Here is a 16,294-nt window from a genome sequence, read left to right as displayed (position 1 = left end):
GGTGGCTGATCGACTATTTCAATTGGAAAAAAGTTCAATTTACTCCCTTTAAGTATAGCTAAAGTTTGAATAACCTTCTAAACTATAATTTGATTCAATTTACTCTCTAAGCTATGCCATTTAGTTCATTTTACCCGTAACACAATTTGATTTTTTATTTTTTCATACACAAGTTGAATTTTAATTTCAAATTTGCAGGGACATCACAATGCATATGAAAAAAATTTGTTATAATTTTTTCATCTTTATTTTTCATATAATTTTGAACTCCAATGATTAATTTATTATTAAATAGTCTAACCTCTCAAAGTAATGATAAAAAATTATGATGTATTTTTCTAACATGTGTTATGATGTTATAAAATTTCAACTTAAAACTCCACGCATAGGTGGAGAAATGAAAAGGACAAATTATATTAGAGTTTATCCAGACTTTGGCTACAGACGAATTTAGACTTTCCATTTCAATTTGGGTATAACAAAATCAGACCAAACCCTAATTTCTTGATCAAACAAGGTCTCCAAAGCAAGGTCGACTCCCCGGGCGAATGGCTGAAGCTACGCCGGCGGGATCCCGACGTGGAACCACCGCGCCGCCTCCTCCCTCTCCCGCCTCTTCTCGCGCAGGTACCACTCCCGCCACTGCATGAACTCCTTGGTCCGCCGCGCGCCGTGGCCCGACCCGGTGGCGCCCGTCACCACCGCGCGCCGCCGCCTCGGTCGCGGCGCGCGCGGGGGCCCCGGCCGCCGCCTCCTGGTTCTGATCGCGAGGACCACCGCCATCACCGGAGGAGGCGGCATCGGCGGCGGCGTGGTCGCCCCTCCAGCTTCTTCTCCGATCGCGAGATCGTCGCCGCCGTCGTCCGAGGCCGCGTCGCCGCCGTCCATTTGCTCCGGCGGCTGTGGGGCCTACAGGGTCTAACAGAATACTGGCTCGCCCGACGCGTGTCGCGTTTTATGGGCCCCGTGCGCGCGCGACTGCGCGAGGCGGTGGGTTCCCCCGATCGGCGCGGTTGACTGACGGTTGGGTTCGATTTTCCAGAGCGGAACCGGCGCCGCCCGCCGGCGGCTTCCTCGGCCGTTCCGTTTTGGAGTACTACTCGACAGTATGAATTCCTCTTTGCACTGAATTCCTCGATCAACCAACCGCTCGACGTGCGTGCGTACTACGTAACCGCGTCTTGTTCTCCGTATATATGCGTATTCGGCGGCGTAGGTTATGGCCCACCATCAAGATGCCGGCGGTGAAGACGGATCGAGCGCACGTGCGAGAGGGTACACATCCTCACCTCCGATCCGATCCTTCAATAGTCAAAAACAAAGAAATTTGAAGAGCACGGCAGAAGCACTGCCACATCATATAAGGAGGAGAAGCAAATGTTCGTACAAGCAAACTAGACATTGCATAAAACAAAAGGGCTCACACACAAGAAACAGTAGAGATCACAGCTTAACATAAGAAACTACAGTACACTCGGTACTCTCAAGGCTGCTTGCCTCAGGCCAATCTCTACCTTGATGAACACGAAGACTTGTGTGGTCGGCAATGAGCTCCCTTCAAAAATCCTTCGATTCCTTCCCTTCTAAATGTTCCAAGCCGTGTACACGAGCCATGCAGCTGCATTCCTGCGTTCAGCTTTAGGCAAATGCGAAAGGGAAGCTCTTCACCATTCTTCAATCTCCAAACCTGGTTCTGGCACCTGTATTAAACCTGCAGACCAATCTTTCATCAGCGTCCAAACTTCGCGCGCAGAGACGCACTCCAGGCAGAGGTGCACAGCTGTTTCTTGTTCTTGATCACAAAGTCTGCAGACCGGATCACACGGTCAATTCCTTTTTACTAATTTATCAGCTGTGAGGATTTTGTTTTGCACCAACAACTTATGCTCGCCCTCTGCGTGCGCCTTCCAAACATCCCTGCCTTGGAGTACTACAATAAGCACGTATACACGCACGTGCGACCTGTGCGTGTACGCGTAAAAGGCGCCACGTAAACCAGCAACGATGGTCTAATTTCTGGCTCCAGTAATGCTCATCTCTGGATCAACATGGATCGACGACGACGACAACAACATGCATGGACCTAAGCCCCGCGTGCAGGGCGTACGTGTACGCGCGGGCAGAACGTGGGTGCACGCGCTACGCGAGGGCGTGCAGGGTGAGGTACGCCGTACACGTACGCATGGATCCTGTGTGCCAAGGATCTCTTCGAGGGCCCTCTTTGCAAGTTGCGACCCACGATCGACACGCACTACTGAGCCAGCTGGTACCGCACTGGGTTCGGTCGGAGAGTGCGTGTGCCATGCCCATATACCACCAATCTTCCGTGTCGCGGTATTGATCCAATGGCGAGGTACACGTACGTACAGTACGTGTGCCGTGCCATCACCCCGCACGACACGCCAGGCGGTATACGTAATGTGTACGCGCGTCTCGAACTCCACTGCGCGAGAATATAATACGAAAGGTGAGACGACTTCGATTATATAATCTTAGATTATAATCTGAACTGGTTTGTATAATCTAGATTATATAATGCGAGGCACTCACAACGTATACATTCACCCCCTGAATACACCTATGCAACCACTGGTGTCTCGCTGTCGACGAGAATATCGCCTACCACTGAAAGCATAACGCCGTTAAATTCTAGAAAATTCGCTCCCACGGTTAGTCGAACCTAGGACCTAAGATAATACCGAGGCTCCTGTAACCACCAGACTACATGCCCTTTCGCTGCTTTGAGCGGTCTTATTTAGAGGCGAGTGATAACCGTCTGAGTACCACATATAGCATAGGAAATAAATTTGAAATTTGCTAGAATAATTGTGAACATTTATTTAGTAACATATTACCTCCTAGGAAGTAATAGGTGAATATAATTTTTATATTTATTATGTTTCTATTTTTAAAAATATGATTTTTTTAAAAAACACAATACAAACGCAGACGCTCGCAAACACGCATGCACACTCATACTATGAATACATGCACGTAACCGTACCTCTATGAGCATTTTCGAAAGACTGAGCGGCAGATCCTCGAGATTGACGAAATCACCACATGAGCCTCGATGTCGTCGGGCATGTCGTCAACCACTGAAAGAATAGCTCTGGTTAAATTCTGAAATAAATTCAGAAAAATGCGAGCATCTGTGCCGAGTCGGGGACACGAACCCGGGTGGGCAGATAGCACCACAAGAGATTTTACCAACTAAGTTACGCTCAGTTCATTAAAAAAATATGACTATTAGATCTAAAACAGGCCTAACATGGTGTAACGTGACAAAGAAACGTGACAAGGCTTCAAAAACAATAAAGATAATGTATAATCCTTACATAGTGTACCGTGATAAGTTTGAATCAATAAAATTATCACTGATAAATAAGTCACCAAACGTACGTAGTAGTTGCTGCATCGATAAAACCACACCAATAATCCTGTAGGCATGCACATGGATGCTTGTTTTATTTATTTGTGTACCTTTCTCATGAACGTGTGCTTAGGTACCGATGAAGTTTATAGACGAGAGATGTTAGTCAGCGGCCGTTAGATGCTTCTTCTAGTACCAAGCCCGGTCCATCGTCGGTAATTAAACTAGATTAGCTGGTGCGGGGAAGCCTAGGATTCTGTATGGCTGCTGATTACCACGGCGGCGCCCATCATCTGTTGGGCAACGAAGCACACGTACACGCTAAAGGAAAGAAGGAAGTCATGAACACGATACCCTGAACTGCAGCAGAGTCCATTCTGTCATGGTCCCAAGCGACAGCAAACGCTAACGGCGTCTAAAAGACTGACTCCAAAGGTCTAACATTGAAGGGGACGCATCAGGGGCTATTCCCAGTCGCATGTGCGATGGGGAGGGGAAGCCTCGCAGAAGACTCCCCCATCTCCACCACCGTGAGCCGTATATGGGCTGGCGTCGCTCCCCGCCTCCACCACCGCCGGCCAGCTCCAGCGCCATCCTAGAGCCTCTGCCGCTGCCCTCTATCGCCGCCGACGCTAACCCCGATCCTTATCCTCAACACCGGCCGAGCTCCCCCACCGCCGGCTCCGGCACCGTGCCGGCGCCTCCACCACCACCCTCCGCCGCCACCGCGCAAGCTCCTTCTTCTCCAACTCCGGGCAACCTCCCCTGCCACCAGCCCTTCTCGGCCGCCATCTTCCACCGCCCCGGTAGGCGGCACCCTCGCTGCCCCTTCTCGCTGCCGTCTCGACCGACCCACCGTCGGTCCGACAGCCCCTGGCGGACCTCTATAGGTCCAGGTGACCAGGGCCCCGGCAACCTTGGTACCCTAACCCCAGAACCCTAACCCCGCGGCATGGCGGCGGCGGCAGAGTTGCTCCAGATCGCCGGTGGGCCTTCTGTGATGCCTTGACGGGCAGTCACACGCGGAATTCCGAACATTGGCGGACGCATCGGCATGGAGTAGTTGATATAATTGTTCTAAAGGGAGTTAGGCGCCTTTTACTATTTCTGAGGTACCTCAAAATTATGCTAAATGCAACCATATCAATCAAAGATTTTTTTGAAGAAACAGGACGATCTGCCTATCCTATACTGTACTAAACTGGGAAGAAACTACTCCAAGCTACTAACTTCATCCTATCAGAGAGGGAGGGGCATCCGTTGGACCAGAGAGTCAAGTCTTCGTTGCATCGTCTAGAGATCATCATGTTCGTCTCATCTTCATGTCTAAATTTGGACATATATTTGGAAGTGCAGGAATGCCAAAAATTTTAGGCAACCATCAAAGATGATGCACACGCATGCTTCATGTTGTGTTTTAATAATTTTGTGCTGTTACAAATTGGTTCCATATATGCAAACAGTTTCTGAATCTGGGTTATTGGATGAAAATTAAACCCGAAAGTGAACCCGGTTGGCCCGTAGGCAGTATCAACACGCGCGTGACCCACCCATCATCATCATCATCAGCCACCGAACTTCGAGCGCATGTACGCCCATACCCTGCCTTCGCCGAGACCGAGGCCCGAGATGGATCGGGGAGAAGGAAGGGGAGAAGAGCGCGCACGCCACCGATCGATCCCACTCCCAGGCAGTTCGTTTCCATGACGCGACGGGTGCGTTCGTCGAGCGGCGGCCGCGCGATGCCGGCCGTTCTCCCGCCGTATCCCGGGAAGAAGAACGTGCCGGCCGGCCGGTGCTCCTGTGTCTCTGGATCTCTCCTGTAACAGGCCAGCTTATTCCGCCCGAGAACGGCGGCGATGTACCGGCCGCGACGGCTGCGATCGATCAGACGATCACAATGCAAGTCGCACGGCGGCGCAAATGATCACGTCGCCGCTACTCGCACGCGTACTCCGAGTACCGTCCGGCGTTCCAGCTAGCACCTAGCAGGCACGCACGAGCTTCTAGCTCACTCGATCGGGAGTCAGGATGACTGTCGCAGAAAGATGGGAACAGGGAGTAGCTAGCTAGGGCTGGCTGCGAGTCTGGAGTACCTGAATCACCTCCAGCCCTTACCATGGCGTACTGGCGTCGTGTGATCATTTCTCTCAGGATAATGGTCTTCAATTCTATTCCAGCGATCGAAGAGTAGTAGTACACGTACGATGAGTAAAACTCTAGCTAGGTCACGCGGTTGCGAGTAATGGGCGAGCTCGTACTGGCCTAAGCGATGCTTAGCTAGCTAGCTTTGACGACAATGCAGGCCAGCCAGCCGCTGCAGACCAAATGAAACCGTCGTGTCCGTCCTTCCGGCCGGTCTGATGCTGGTTGCCGCTGCAGACCAAATGTATTCCTCTGGGAGCTTTGCAGGATGCAGCGGATGTCAGTACCACTGCATGAAAGTTTGGGAAAAATCATTGAGGGCCTTGGAGCATGCAGCAAAAGCGAGAGAGACGATTCAAGCGAGCATGCATTCACGTAGTAGATCCCACAGAAAGCTAGCTTATTTATCCATCGGACGCAGCACCAAGAATGATGAACACTGATCAAAGACAGGGGCGACAAAAGGGAACAAGCAGAGTTCAGAGATCGTCAGAGCAGTGTCGTAAAGGCGAGACCTTTGACAGCCATGCATCCTTCGGTCTACGAGCACGTACGAAAGTGGCTGCTCAGCTAGAAATCATGGCATCATGGGGCAAGCTACTGTAATGCTAACACGTATAGCAGCAAGCAAACAAGCAATGAAACCATCTCAATCCCCAGGCACGTCGCCCCAGCCATCCCCAGGACATGATCGGAGTCGGAGGACCACCTGCCGTGTAGTCAGTCAGTCTCACGCCATGCCCTGAAAACAATGCAAGCCCAGTCTGGTTCCTGTCAAGAACCCAGCATGGCAGCGCGCAGAGGGACAAACAGGCAGCGAGACGAGATATCCATGAGCCGCAGCATGCATGCATGCCACTTTCACATCAACTACTTCATGGCTTCATGTCGCCGCTATTGATACCTGCTCCTCTATCAACATACAGAGCCAGCAAAAAAGCAACACAAATGCAGCTTTATGTCTTATGTCTTGTTTGGATGCAAAACATGTTTCGAGTTTTTGAAAAATACCATAGTATCGTGAGATATACTTTGGTTCTGAAAAGCTATGGTGCTATTTGGATGGTACAAACCCTATAGTTTTGAAAATCATGCGTAGAATTGCAAAAATTGTAGTCCTTTAGAAACTCTCAACAGGCCAATCCTTTTTGTCTGAGGGTTGGTTTGAATGAGTTAAAATTAAATACTAAATTTTAATACCTATTAATACTCATATTCTTACTAAAGTTTTTGAGTCTGGCTAAAGTTTAGCCTACTCCATTAGCACTTCTATTTGGATGGACTAGTGCTAAACTTTAGTACTTTTGGACAATTGCTTTCAAACACCCTCTAAACCCTAGTTTTGAGCATCATCACCAATTTCTAAAACTATAGTTTCTTAATACCACAGTGTCAAGCCTACATATCTAAATAGGCTTAGCTCTGTATACTTGAACCAACAGTTCAAGACATGCATGCATGTTTGCCCTAGTTAATTAATCAACAGTTAAATCTGTGACATAAAGGGTCATCCCAGAGGTTGAGGTTCTAAAATGGCCAGCCTCATCTACCTCGCAGTAGCTTCATTTTCGTTTTTAACGTTTGTTTTCTGAAGCCTCTAACAAATGTTTGGGCACCAAAATATCATTCAAATTTAAAACAGCATCCGTTTTTAAATATATAATTTTAAGACAAGCTAACTAATTAAAAAGTGAACTAATTAGCTTTTCCTAAATGTCATATATTTAAAAATAGAGAGAGTACAGTTTCACATAATGTTTTTCCATTGTCCGTTTTATGCGAATGTTTAATGAATTCTCAAATACCCTTTTCTTTTGTGAGGGAATTCTCAAATATCCTTTTCTTTTGTGATGGAATTCTCGATACGGAAACTTAGACATTTTAAAGCAACGTTTAGATAAGACATCAGCATTTTTATGTAGTCGTTAGCGACCCCAAGTAGCAGTGATCGCCCGTAGGCCTGACAGTGACCTCGGCACGGGCATTTGCACAGGTCGGCAGTGCGGTACACGCGGCTGCCTTCGCTGACGGGATGGTTAGCTTTTAATCAACGACTCGGCTGCTGTCACGTACTGTACTTCGGTCCCCCTCCTCTCATTGCAATGCGAATGCCGGCCGGCCGGCCGTCTCATCCCTCGCCTTAAAACCACACCGGCACTCACCCCATCTTCCTCCACACTCTGCTGCTCACTTGCTCACCGCGCACAGGCGACAGGGGCCCACTGTACTGCCACCGGCGTCGTCGTCATGGCCGCGCCGCATGACGTGCACAGCGTCGACTCATTCGCGCAGCTGCCGCTCCTCCGCGGCGCCGGGCATGCAGCACCGACGATGGCCGGAAGGGACGCCACCATCCGCCTCTTCGGCCGGGACTTCTCCAACGACCAGCAGGCGGGCCAGCTGCTGCTGCGCAAGGAAGACGACGGGGTCGTCGCGGGCGAGGGCGGCGAGGCGGCGGCGGCGGCCGGGGAGAGGAAGTTCGAGTGCCACTACTGCTGCCGCAACTTCCCGACGTCGCAGGCGCTGGGCGGGCACCAGAACGCGCACAAGCGGGAGCGGCAGCACGCGCGGAGGGCGCACCTCGAGGCCTCCCTCGCCGCGCACTGCGGCGCCTACCTGCCGGGGGCGCACCTCTACGGCCTCTTCGGCTACGGCGCTGGCCACACCGCGCTGCCGGCGGCGCACTACCCGGCCGCCGTGTGGGCTGGCGCCGTGCCAGGTTTGTATGGCGGCGGCGTGGCACCACCCGTGCCGCGGCCTCCCGTGTACGGCGGCATGCCCGTGGCGCCGGGGATGTGGAGGCCGTCGCCGGCTGGGAGTGGCCCTTTTTGCGCGGCCGGCCGGCCCGAGGGGGAGCTCGCGACGTACGCGGAGATGGCTGGCAAGGGCGACAAGGTGGCGATGAGCGTGGTGACGTCACTGCCAGCGTTGCCGCCGACGTGTTTGTCCGGCCAGTCGCCGGAGATGATAGGGAGACCTGAGTTGGGACACAAGGATGGCATCTTAAGCTTGGACCTCTGTTTGTAATCGTCCTAAGCTGCTGCTTTTGTTTAGGTTGCTTCCAATTTCTTCTCTTTCTTCTCTTCTTCTTTTTGTTTGTTTTGAGAGAGGTTTTACGTATGTTTCTTCTGCTAAATTGCGAGAGAGACTTTCATTAGCACTGTCGGATGATCTGTACTTCTCTTTAGTTTAAGGTAAGCATGCATGTCGTTGAATTGTGATAATTACGTTTGAACTATCATTAACTATGCATTATCTTCTTCTTTTTTCCTTTGGTTCTTTTGATTTTTCAGAGATAGAATAAAGCTGTATCCTGGGAACACTGTTACTGTTCGGTCATAGCGGCTGCCTCAAACAAACTATGTATACGTTTTTTGCATCCTGAACATTTTTTGAACAAATTTAGTTCATTTTATTCTAGTCAAAGTTCATAAAAATCAAGTTTTTTTCCCAAAATATATTTCATACCCGCACGAGCAGCGTTAAAAATTTGCTGATGAAAAGTTTAACATTGATCCTTAGCCTGCAGGAAGCAGTAGTTTCTTATTAATTAATTAATTAGTTCCCAATATCAGCTTCCGTATATTTACAAATCCACCGCAGATCATGTAATTAATTTGGCATCATTTGCAGTTCTTTTCTATGAAAAGTTGAATCAGAAGCCGGACAGAACCTAAAGAAAATCCATGTGAGTATATCCATGTTTTCCCCCGGCCGGTATATATGTAAAGATTATCAACGGAATGCCGGTCTAGACATGCATAGCGAAAGGCGGCAAAATTCCTAAACACGCTATAACATCCTTTTTTTTAGTAATGGAGATCCACGCCAAGAATGCACTATGCACATGAGACTTGAACATTTTTTTGTGTAGGGCTGAAAAAAGACCCGGCTGAATTCGGGCCTAAAATTCGTGCCCAGTCCCGTTCCATAGACAACCTTAAGCCAATTTTTCAGACTGAGTTAGGGCTTCCGAATATTTATCTATTAAATAATAAAATAAATAACTCAGAGCTGGTCCGAAATTTTTTGAGCCTTTGACAAAGTCTGGCTCTATAGCAGATATGGGTGGGTTAAACTCCGGCATGTTTGGGCCAATGTTCACCTAGCACTACGGGAAACGGTGACTTTGCCGAGTGCAAAAAACACTCGGCAAAACTCAAAAAACACTCGGCAAAGACTTTGCCGAGTGTTGCACTCGGCAAAGGGCACACGGAAGAGAGAATGTCGGCAAAGGGTTCTTTGCCGAGTGCATTTCGTCGGGCACTCGGCAAAGTCTTTGCCGAGTGCAAAGCGCCGCGCTCGGCAAAGTTTAAGCGCCGTGACGGAACAGGCATATAACGGCTGGTTTGCCGAGTGCCGAGCTTTTGACACTCGGCAAAGGAGGTCGATTTGCCGAGTGTCGCGTACCTGACACTCGGCAAAGGAGGTCGCTTTGCCGAGTGTCAGACTCACGGCACTCGGCAAAGAGACCACCTTTGCCGAGTGTCAGATTCACGGCACTCGGCAAAGAGACCTCGCTTTGCCGTGTGTTTGATTCAAGGCACTCGGCAAAGCGACCTCCTTTGCCGAGTGTCTGATTTAAGCTCTCGGCAAAGAATCTTCACTCTTTGCCGAGTGTTTACACGCGGCAAAGATTCTTCACTCTTTGCCGAGTGTTTGCACTCGGCAAAGATTCTTCAGATTTCCCATTTTAATCTGTTTTTTCGATTTCATCCACACATATACATATATATCAGAAAACATTATATCATCACAAAGAACACCAATATCACATCTATATCACAAATATCACATATATACTACAAACACAATTGATTCACATACATATCCCAAAGTTAACACACGTACTATTATTACAGATCATAAATATGCATGTCTCACGATATAGTCCACAGATGTCCAAAAACATAAAAAGTCTATCGAAACAGGATAAGTGGTAAGAATCATGATCAAGACCTCCAATCCGGCGACCTCCATACCGGCGTAGTTGGAGAAACATGAGGGTCATTTGAGGCCGCCGATTGATTCTGCAAAGAGAAGAAGCGATCACATGTATGAGACAAAATAAGTAAAGGTCAGACATGGCTAAAACTTATCCATACTCACAGGAGTAGAAAACTCCGCAGGAGGTCGAGGTGGTGTAGCGAACAACGAAGGTGGTGGAGCTACACCCGCTGCGGCACCAAGAGTCTGCATGTAGGCAAACATATCCCTCATCCTATGCTCGTTCTCCAGACGTAGCCTCCTCTCTTCTTCTAATTCGGCCTACAAAATTTTCACTCCAATGTTATGATAATACAAAAAAATAGTATACAATAATCAGTGAGCGACGAATAAGAAATGACCTGGAGTGCCTGTATGCGGTACTGTGAAGTGTCTTGCCGAGGTCGTATGCCTGGGCTCGCACTCGTGCTCCTTGCTCTAATCTGAGATAGAGTAGGAGTAGAGGACGAGTCGATTGCGCCGTCGGCAATCCAATACCGCCCATGATTCTTACCTCCTCCAACCCTCATGACGACTTCTCCGTCAAGGTCCTCGGTGGCCGGATCAAACTCTGGACCATGGACCTCCCTTGCCATTGTTGTGTACGCATTGAGGCGGGTATGGACCATGGGGTTGCTGTATGCCTCGGGCCCGTCCTCCGGATTGTAGTCGACGTCAGACGTCGCCTTGCCCTTATGGGACATAGCATATGCCTTCAAGAGGCCGCAAGGCTGACCACCATGTGACGACGACTGCAACAAAACAAGCAAGACGATTAAAAATCATGCATAATTGAGTGTTTACATTAAACAAATTCATTCGCGTACCCATGCTTCTGCGTATCCGCTGAGGCTGCGACTGCCTTGATGGTGTGTTGCACCTGGCATCAACAAACGTCGCTCCCGACAAGCGTTGTGTGACTCCTCCCACTCGTCGGAGCACCACTTCTGCACCATCTGTCGCCAGCACTCTTGATGCCCGAGGCACCAATAAGGAGTCGTCTACAGGGCATCAAGTATTTGAAATATTCGAAGATGAAATTAAGCCTGCTTAATGTAAACCAGAATGCATATTAATTTTCTTTATTTACCTGCAAATACTGCTCCTCAGTCAAAGACATGGTTCTTGCTTCCGTTTTGGTGACCCTCTGCCCAAGAACGTTGCCGTGAAAACTAATAATGGCCTGGATACGCGCCTCATAGTGCATATCCACGACTCGCTTCTTACATACTTTGGTGGCCACCACATCAGCTTTGTCCTCAAATCCATGCTCACATCTGAAGAAATCCTGCATGGAAACATGGAAACACGATGTATACCATTCATTTTTTTAAGAATGTGAAATGAATGCAATGTATTTAGCACTTACCCACAGCTCTTGTTTCACCCGCTCCGCCTTGTTGTTGAATACCCTGCCATCCCGATCTTCAGCATCAGGGGCGGCGGCGTAGTGGTCGAACGTATAGGCCGGCTCCATCACTCCACCGTACTCAACCAGGCCAGGGAAGTATTCCCTGCACAGAAGACCGAGGATGCCATTGACGGAACGTTTGTGAGCAGCACCTGCACTCTGCACAATCGTCCAGGACCTGCACAAATGATTAAGACCTCTTAATAGTTTCAAATTTGAATTTGAACATATAACAAGAAGAAGAAATGAAAATATGAAAAGTTACTTACTTTTCCCCTTCGGGTCGAATCAACGGGCGCCTCTCACGAGGTATCGGTCGTCTAGGGAGACTGGCGGGACCTGTACATGTGACTAAGAAAAATTGTTAGTTTCAACTTTGATTATGAACGTATAACATAAAGAAGCAATGAAAACATATAAAGATTCTTACCTCGCAAGTAGACGCTCGACGAACCAGAGGCACCAGAAACAGAGGCGGTCTGCTGCGCCTCGTCCTCCTCCTGCACCTCCTCCTCCTCCTCCTCCTGCACATGCCCCTCCTCCTCCGTAGCGTCTTGCTGCCCCACCTGCGCCTCCTCCTCCTCCGCCTCCTGTGGGGGCACCTGCGGCGTCCCCCTCCTCCCCCTCCTCCTCTCAGACGGCCCAGATGTAGCTGACCTAGCCCTCTGGTAAAGCGACCTAACGGTCCTCAACCCACTGCCTACCATCTTTGTTCAGTCACCTGCAATTAAGAAGAGTAAAGTAATTAGTACATATAAACAAGAAGTACTTAGAAAGAGATGCAAAATAAATTAAACATAAATGCATAATAATATAGTATTACATTGATTAAAAATAATCTTCATAATCGGGATTAGCTGGATCATAAGTCTCATCATCACTATCAATCAAATCATAATCAACAGTGTCCGAAGGATCAACGTCATCATTGGCATTGCCTAAATATAATCGTTCTAGCATTTGTAGTTCTTTCACATTTTGGACCTCATCCTCCTCCTCATCAACAACCGTTTCAACATCCATTCTGTCCGCTTCGGTTAAGTCTATCTCAAATCGCCCTTCTAGCCCCTCTTCTTGAAAGAATTCTCCGTCATATGTGTTTGGGTCTAAATTGTAGTCTTCATCGTTTGGAACAGGTACTTTACCGTGCGGTGATACCTTGTGCACAATATACCAACCCTTAAGATGCTCTTTGGTTTGGCACGCATATGGGAGATAATAAACTTGTCTAGCCTGTTGGGCCACAATATACACATCGTCTCCAGGGAAGACGGAATCCTGTCGAATTTCCACTAGTCCAAGATTAGAATATGTCCGTCTCGTTACTTCAGGATCAAACCAATGACATTTGAATATGACAGGATTAAGAGGTTTGCAACCATAAAAACTGAGTTCGTATATTTCTTCAATTCTTCCATAATACTCGATCCCATCAAGGCCAGGAGTAAAAACTCCAGTATTTGTGGTCTTTCGATTAGGTCGACTTGCCTCGTAGCTTGCTGTACAAAAACGATATCCATTCACGTCATAAACAGAATATGACCTGACTCTAAGGGCAAAGCCATCGGCTACCTGTCTCAACTCAGCATTCATCGTATGGCCCTGCATGTTCAAGCACATTTGATCATTGTATGCCTCGTATATGGGACCAACTTCAAATGACAAACTAAGTACAAGCTAGATTGCACGGTTACCTGCTGTTTGAACCAATGAATGAAATCGGGCGCTCCATTTCCAGCACCCTGGCTAAAAAGGGTATCACATTCCTGTTGGGTAGGTTCCCTTGATCGATGCCAGAATTCATGAATAAATTGCTTCATGTACGGCACCACCTCGTCAAGGTTGGTCAACACATATAGCATTATCTGGCGCCACTCTTGATGTGTCAATGTCTTGGTGGTCGAACCACTTGCACTTCCGAGTTGCCCTAGGAAAAGGCTGAGGTTCGAGTCATTTTCACTAGCATTGTAACGAGGGGGTGGATTGTGCACACTAGGGAGGTTGTCACCATAGTATGTTGTTGTGAAGTTCGACACCTCCTCCAGAATGTATGCCTCTGCAATGGAGGCCTCGATTTTACATTTATTTCCACATTTCTTCCGAAGAACCTTTAGAGACCTCTCGATTGGATAGCACCAACGACCCTGAACAGGCCCCCCCATTCGTGCCTCATACGGGAGGTGCAATATCATATGCTCCATCGGATTGAAGAAGCCGGGTGGAAAGATCTTCTCCAACTTACAGAGCAACACCGGTGCAACTTTCTCCAAGTCTGCCACCACGGTCCGAGATAACTCCTTGGCACAAAGCTGGCGGAAGAAATAGCTCAACTCTGCAAGCACTAGCCAGACACGCTCCGGGACATATCCTCGAACCATCGCCGGAAGAAGCCGCTCAATCCATATGTGGTAGTCATGACTCTTCATCCCTAAGACTCGCATAGTAGATAAGTTGACCCCCCTACTCAGATTAGCTGCATACCTATCAGGGAACATCAACCTCTTTATCCATTCTAGTACTTCCCTCCTTTGGGGCTTGCTCAATACGAAATCGGCCTTAGGCCTTCTCCATGTCTTTCCGCGACCAGGAGGCTTCATCTCTAGGTTCGGTCTATCGCATAACATTGCTAAATCCACTCTAGCCTTAACATTGTCCTTTGTCTTACCGGGAATGTCCATGATTGTTGCCCAAAGTGCCTCAGCGACATTCTTTTCAGTGTGCATCACATCAATATTGTGTGGAAGGAGAAGATCATCATAATAGGGGAGCCGAGTCAAGCCTGACTTATGAGTCCACATATGTTGCTGGCTATATCCCACAAAGCCACCTTCTGGATTCAGCACGAGGCCATCTATCTGCTGACGAACTGCGGCACTAGTCTTCATAGGAGGTGCAAGGTCTGTCACTACGACACCTTTCATAAAGTTTTTGATGTCTCGTCTGAATGCATGATCAAGAGGGAGGAATTGCCGATGTTTATCAAACGCCGAATACTTGCCACCCTTCTGCAACCAAATGAACCTAAGACCTTCCTTGCATACTGGGCATGGATACTTCCCGTGAACACACCAAGCGCTGAATATCCCATACGCCAAAAGGTCATGAAGGGAGTATTGGTACCAGACATGCATTTTGAAGTTTGTCTTTGTAGCCCGGTCATATGTCCATACTCCTTCCTCCCAAGCACGGAGCAATTCATCAATTAGAGGCTCCATGAACACACCCATGTTATTCCCCGGGTGTCCAGGAATAATCAACGACAATAATATGTTCTGTCGTTGAAAGCATATGCCTGGAGGGAGATTGAGGGGGATAACGAATACTGGCCAACATGTGTATGTTGCAGCCATCATTCCATAAGGATTGAACCCATCTGTTGCCAGCGCAACACGTACATTACGAGACTCTCTGGCTTTCTCATGATGAATGCTATCAAAGTGGGTCCATGCTTCACCATCGGACGCATGTACCATCTTATCACGATTGTATCGTTTTCCATTTTTGTGCCATGTCATCTGTTTTGCATATTCCTCTGTCATGTATAACCGCTGGATCCTCGGTATGAACGGAAGATGACGTAGGATTGTCACGGGGATGTCAAGCTGCCTCTTCTGCCCATCACCAGAGTCTACCTCCATGAACCTAGAGGATCCACACCTTGGACAATACTTTGATTCTGCGTGTTCTTTCCTAAACAAGACACACCCCTTCGGACAAGCATGTATCTGCTCATACGGCATCTTGAGTGCACGAAGAATTTTCTGTGCCTCGTACATGCTCTTTGGAAGAATGTGACCCTCCGGAAGTAGGCTGCCAATAACTGTCAACATACCATCGAAGGCGTCTCGGCTCAGGCTATACTGCGACTTTAACGCCATTATGCGTCCAATGGCATCCAATTGAGAAACCTTCGTCTGTCCATGAAGGGGTTTCTGTGCCGCGGCAAACATGTCGTAGAAGACCTTTGCAGTTGCCTCTGGCTCCTCCTCTGTATGTCCTTCAACAAATTGTGCCTCGTGGTAGTCATGTAACATTTCCGCTACCCCGGCATCGGCATCATATTCCTCGACACGTTGCCTCACCACCTCCTCTCTCATACGATCGGCTTCACCGTGGAAGACCCACTGGGTATAGCCTGCCGTAAATCCATTCAAACAAAGATGTTCCCCCATGACCTTCTTCGTTTGTCGTTTCCTATTTGCACATTTGCTGCATGGACAGAACATTCTACTCGCTCCTTTAGCAGCTTCGCCAAACACCCGTTCCAAGAAGGACTCGGTCTTGTTGATCCACTCATCGGTGACTTGACCCCGACTTAAGTGGCCAGTGTACATCCAGTCACGGTCCTCCATCGTCTAACATATGCATTGGAAAGTAAT

The 16,294-nt window shown here is 48.5% G+C and overlaps 3 protein-coding genes across 3 annotated transcripts; 1 reads left to right on the top strand and 2 right to left on the bottom strand.

The window, feature by feature from the left end:
• The first annotated feature begins 7,765 nt into the window (after positions 1 to 7,765).
• Positions 7,766 to 8,557, top strand: LOC112888417 (zinc finger protein 8-like). Its single transcript, XM_025954627.1, has one exon. The coding sequence runs from the start codon at positions 7,766 to 7,768 to the stop codon at positions 8,543 to 8,545; it is 780 nt and encodes a 259-aa protein (XP_025810412.1). The 3' UTR covers positions 8,546 to 8,557.
• Positions 8,558 to 10,457: 1,900 nt separating this feature from the next.
• Positions 10,458 to 11,094, bottom strand: LOC112888453. Its single transcript, XM_025954671.1, has 3 exons — positions 10,867 to 11,094; positions 10,628 to 10,786; positions 10,458 to 10,548 (listed from the first exon to the last, which is right to left on the bottom strand). The coding sequence occupies exons 1-3, from the start codon at positions 11,032 to 11,034 to the stop codon at positions 10,471 to 10,473; spliced, it is 405 nt and encodes a 134-aa protein (XP_025810456.1). The 5' UTR covers positions 11,035 to 11,094; the 3' UTR covers positions 10,458 to 10,470.
• Positions 11,069 to 11,703, bottom strand: LOC112890581. Its single transcript, XM_025957448.1, has 4 exons — positions 11,595 to 11,703; positions 11,332 to 11,505; positions 11,149 to 11,256; positions 11,069 to 11,092 (listed from the first exon to the last, which is right to left on the bottom strand). Exons 1-4 carry the CDS (start codon positions 11,622 to 11,624, stop codon positions 11,069 to 11,071), a joined length of 336 nt encoding a protein of 111 aa, XP_025813233.1. The 5' UTR covers positions 11,625 to 11,703.
• Positions 11,704 to 16,294: the final 4,591 nt, after the last annotated feature.

This window comes from Panicum hallii, chromosome 4 (assembly GCF_002211085.1).
Source record: "Panicum hallii strain FIL2 chromosome 4, PHallii_v3.1, whole genome shotgun sequence".
NCBI classification, from domain to species: domain Eukaryota; kingdom Viridiplantae; phylum Streptophyta; class Magnoliopsida; order Poales; family Poaceae; genus Panicum; species Panicum hallii.
Note: the sequence above shows the minus strand (reverse complement) of the source record. Positions and strands in the feature narration are given on the sequence as shown.

What these genes read in the sequence shown, in the direction of transcription:
- LOC112888417 (XM_025954627.1), top strand. Translation starts at nt 7,766, where the DNA reads ATGGCCGCGCCGCATGACGTGCACAGCGTCGACTCATTCGCGCAGCTG.
- LOC112890581 (XM_025957448.1), bottom strand. Translation starts at nt 11,624, where the DNA reads ATGTCTTTGACTGAGGAGCAGTATTTGCAG. An exon ending in GCGGATACGCAGAAGCATGG is followed by an intron (nt 11,257 to 11,331) that starts GTACGCGAATGA and finishes GTTTTGTTGCAG; the next exon opens with TCGTCGTCACATGGTGGTCA. An exon ending in ATCCGGAGGACGGGCCCGAG is followed by an intron (nt 11,093 to 11,148) that starts GCATACAGCAAC and finishes AACAATGGCAAG; the next exon opens with GGAGGTCCATGGTCCAGAGT.
- LOC112888453 (XM_025954671.1), bottom strand. Translation starts at nt 11,034, where the DNA reads ATGAGGGTTGGAGGAGGTAAGAATCATGGGCGGTATTGGATTGCCGAC. An exon ending in ACCGCATACAGGCACTCCAG is followed by an intron (nt 10,787 to 10,866) that starts GTCATTTCTTAT and finishes AAAATTTTGTAG; the next exon opens with GCCGAATTAGAAGAAGAGAG. An exon ending in CTGCGGAGTTTTCTACTCCT is followed by an intron (nt 10,549 to 10,627) that starts GTGAGTATGGAT and finishes TTCTCTTTGCAG; the next exon opens with AATCAATCGGCGGCCTCAAA.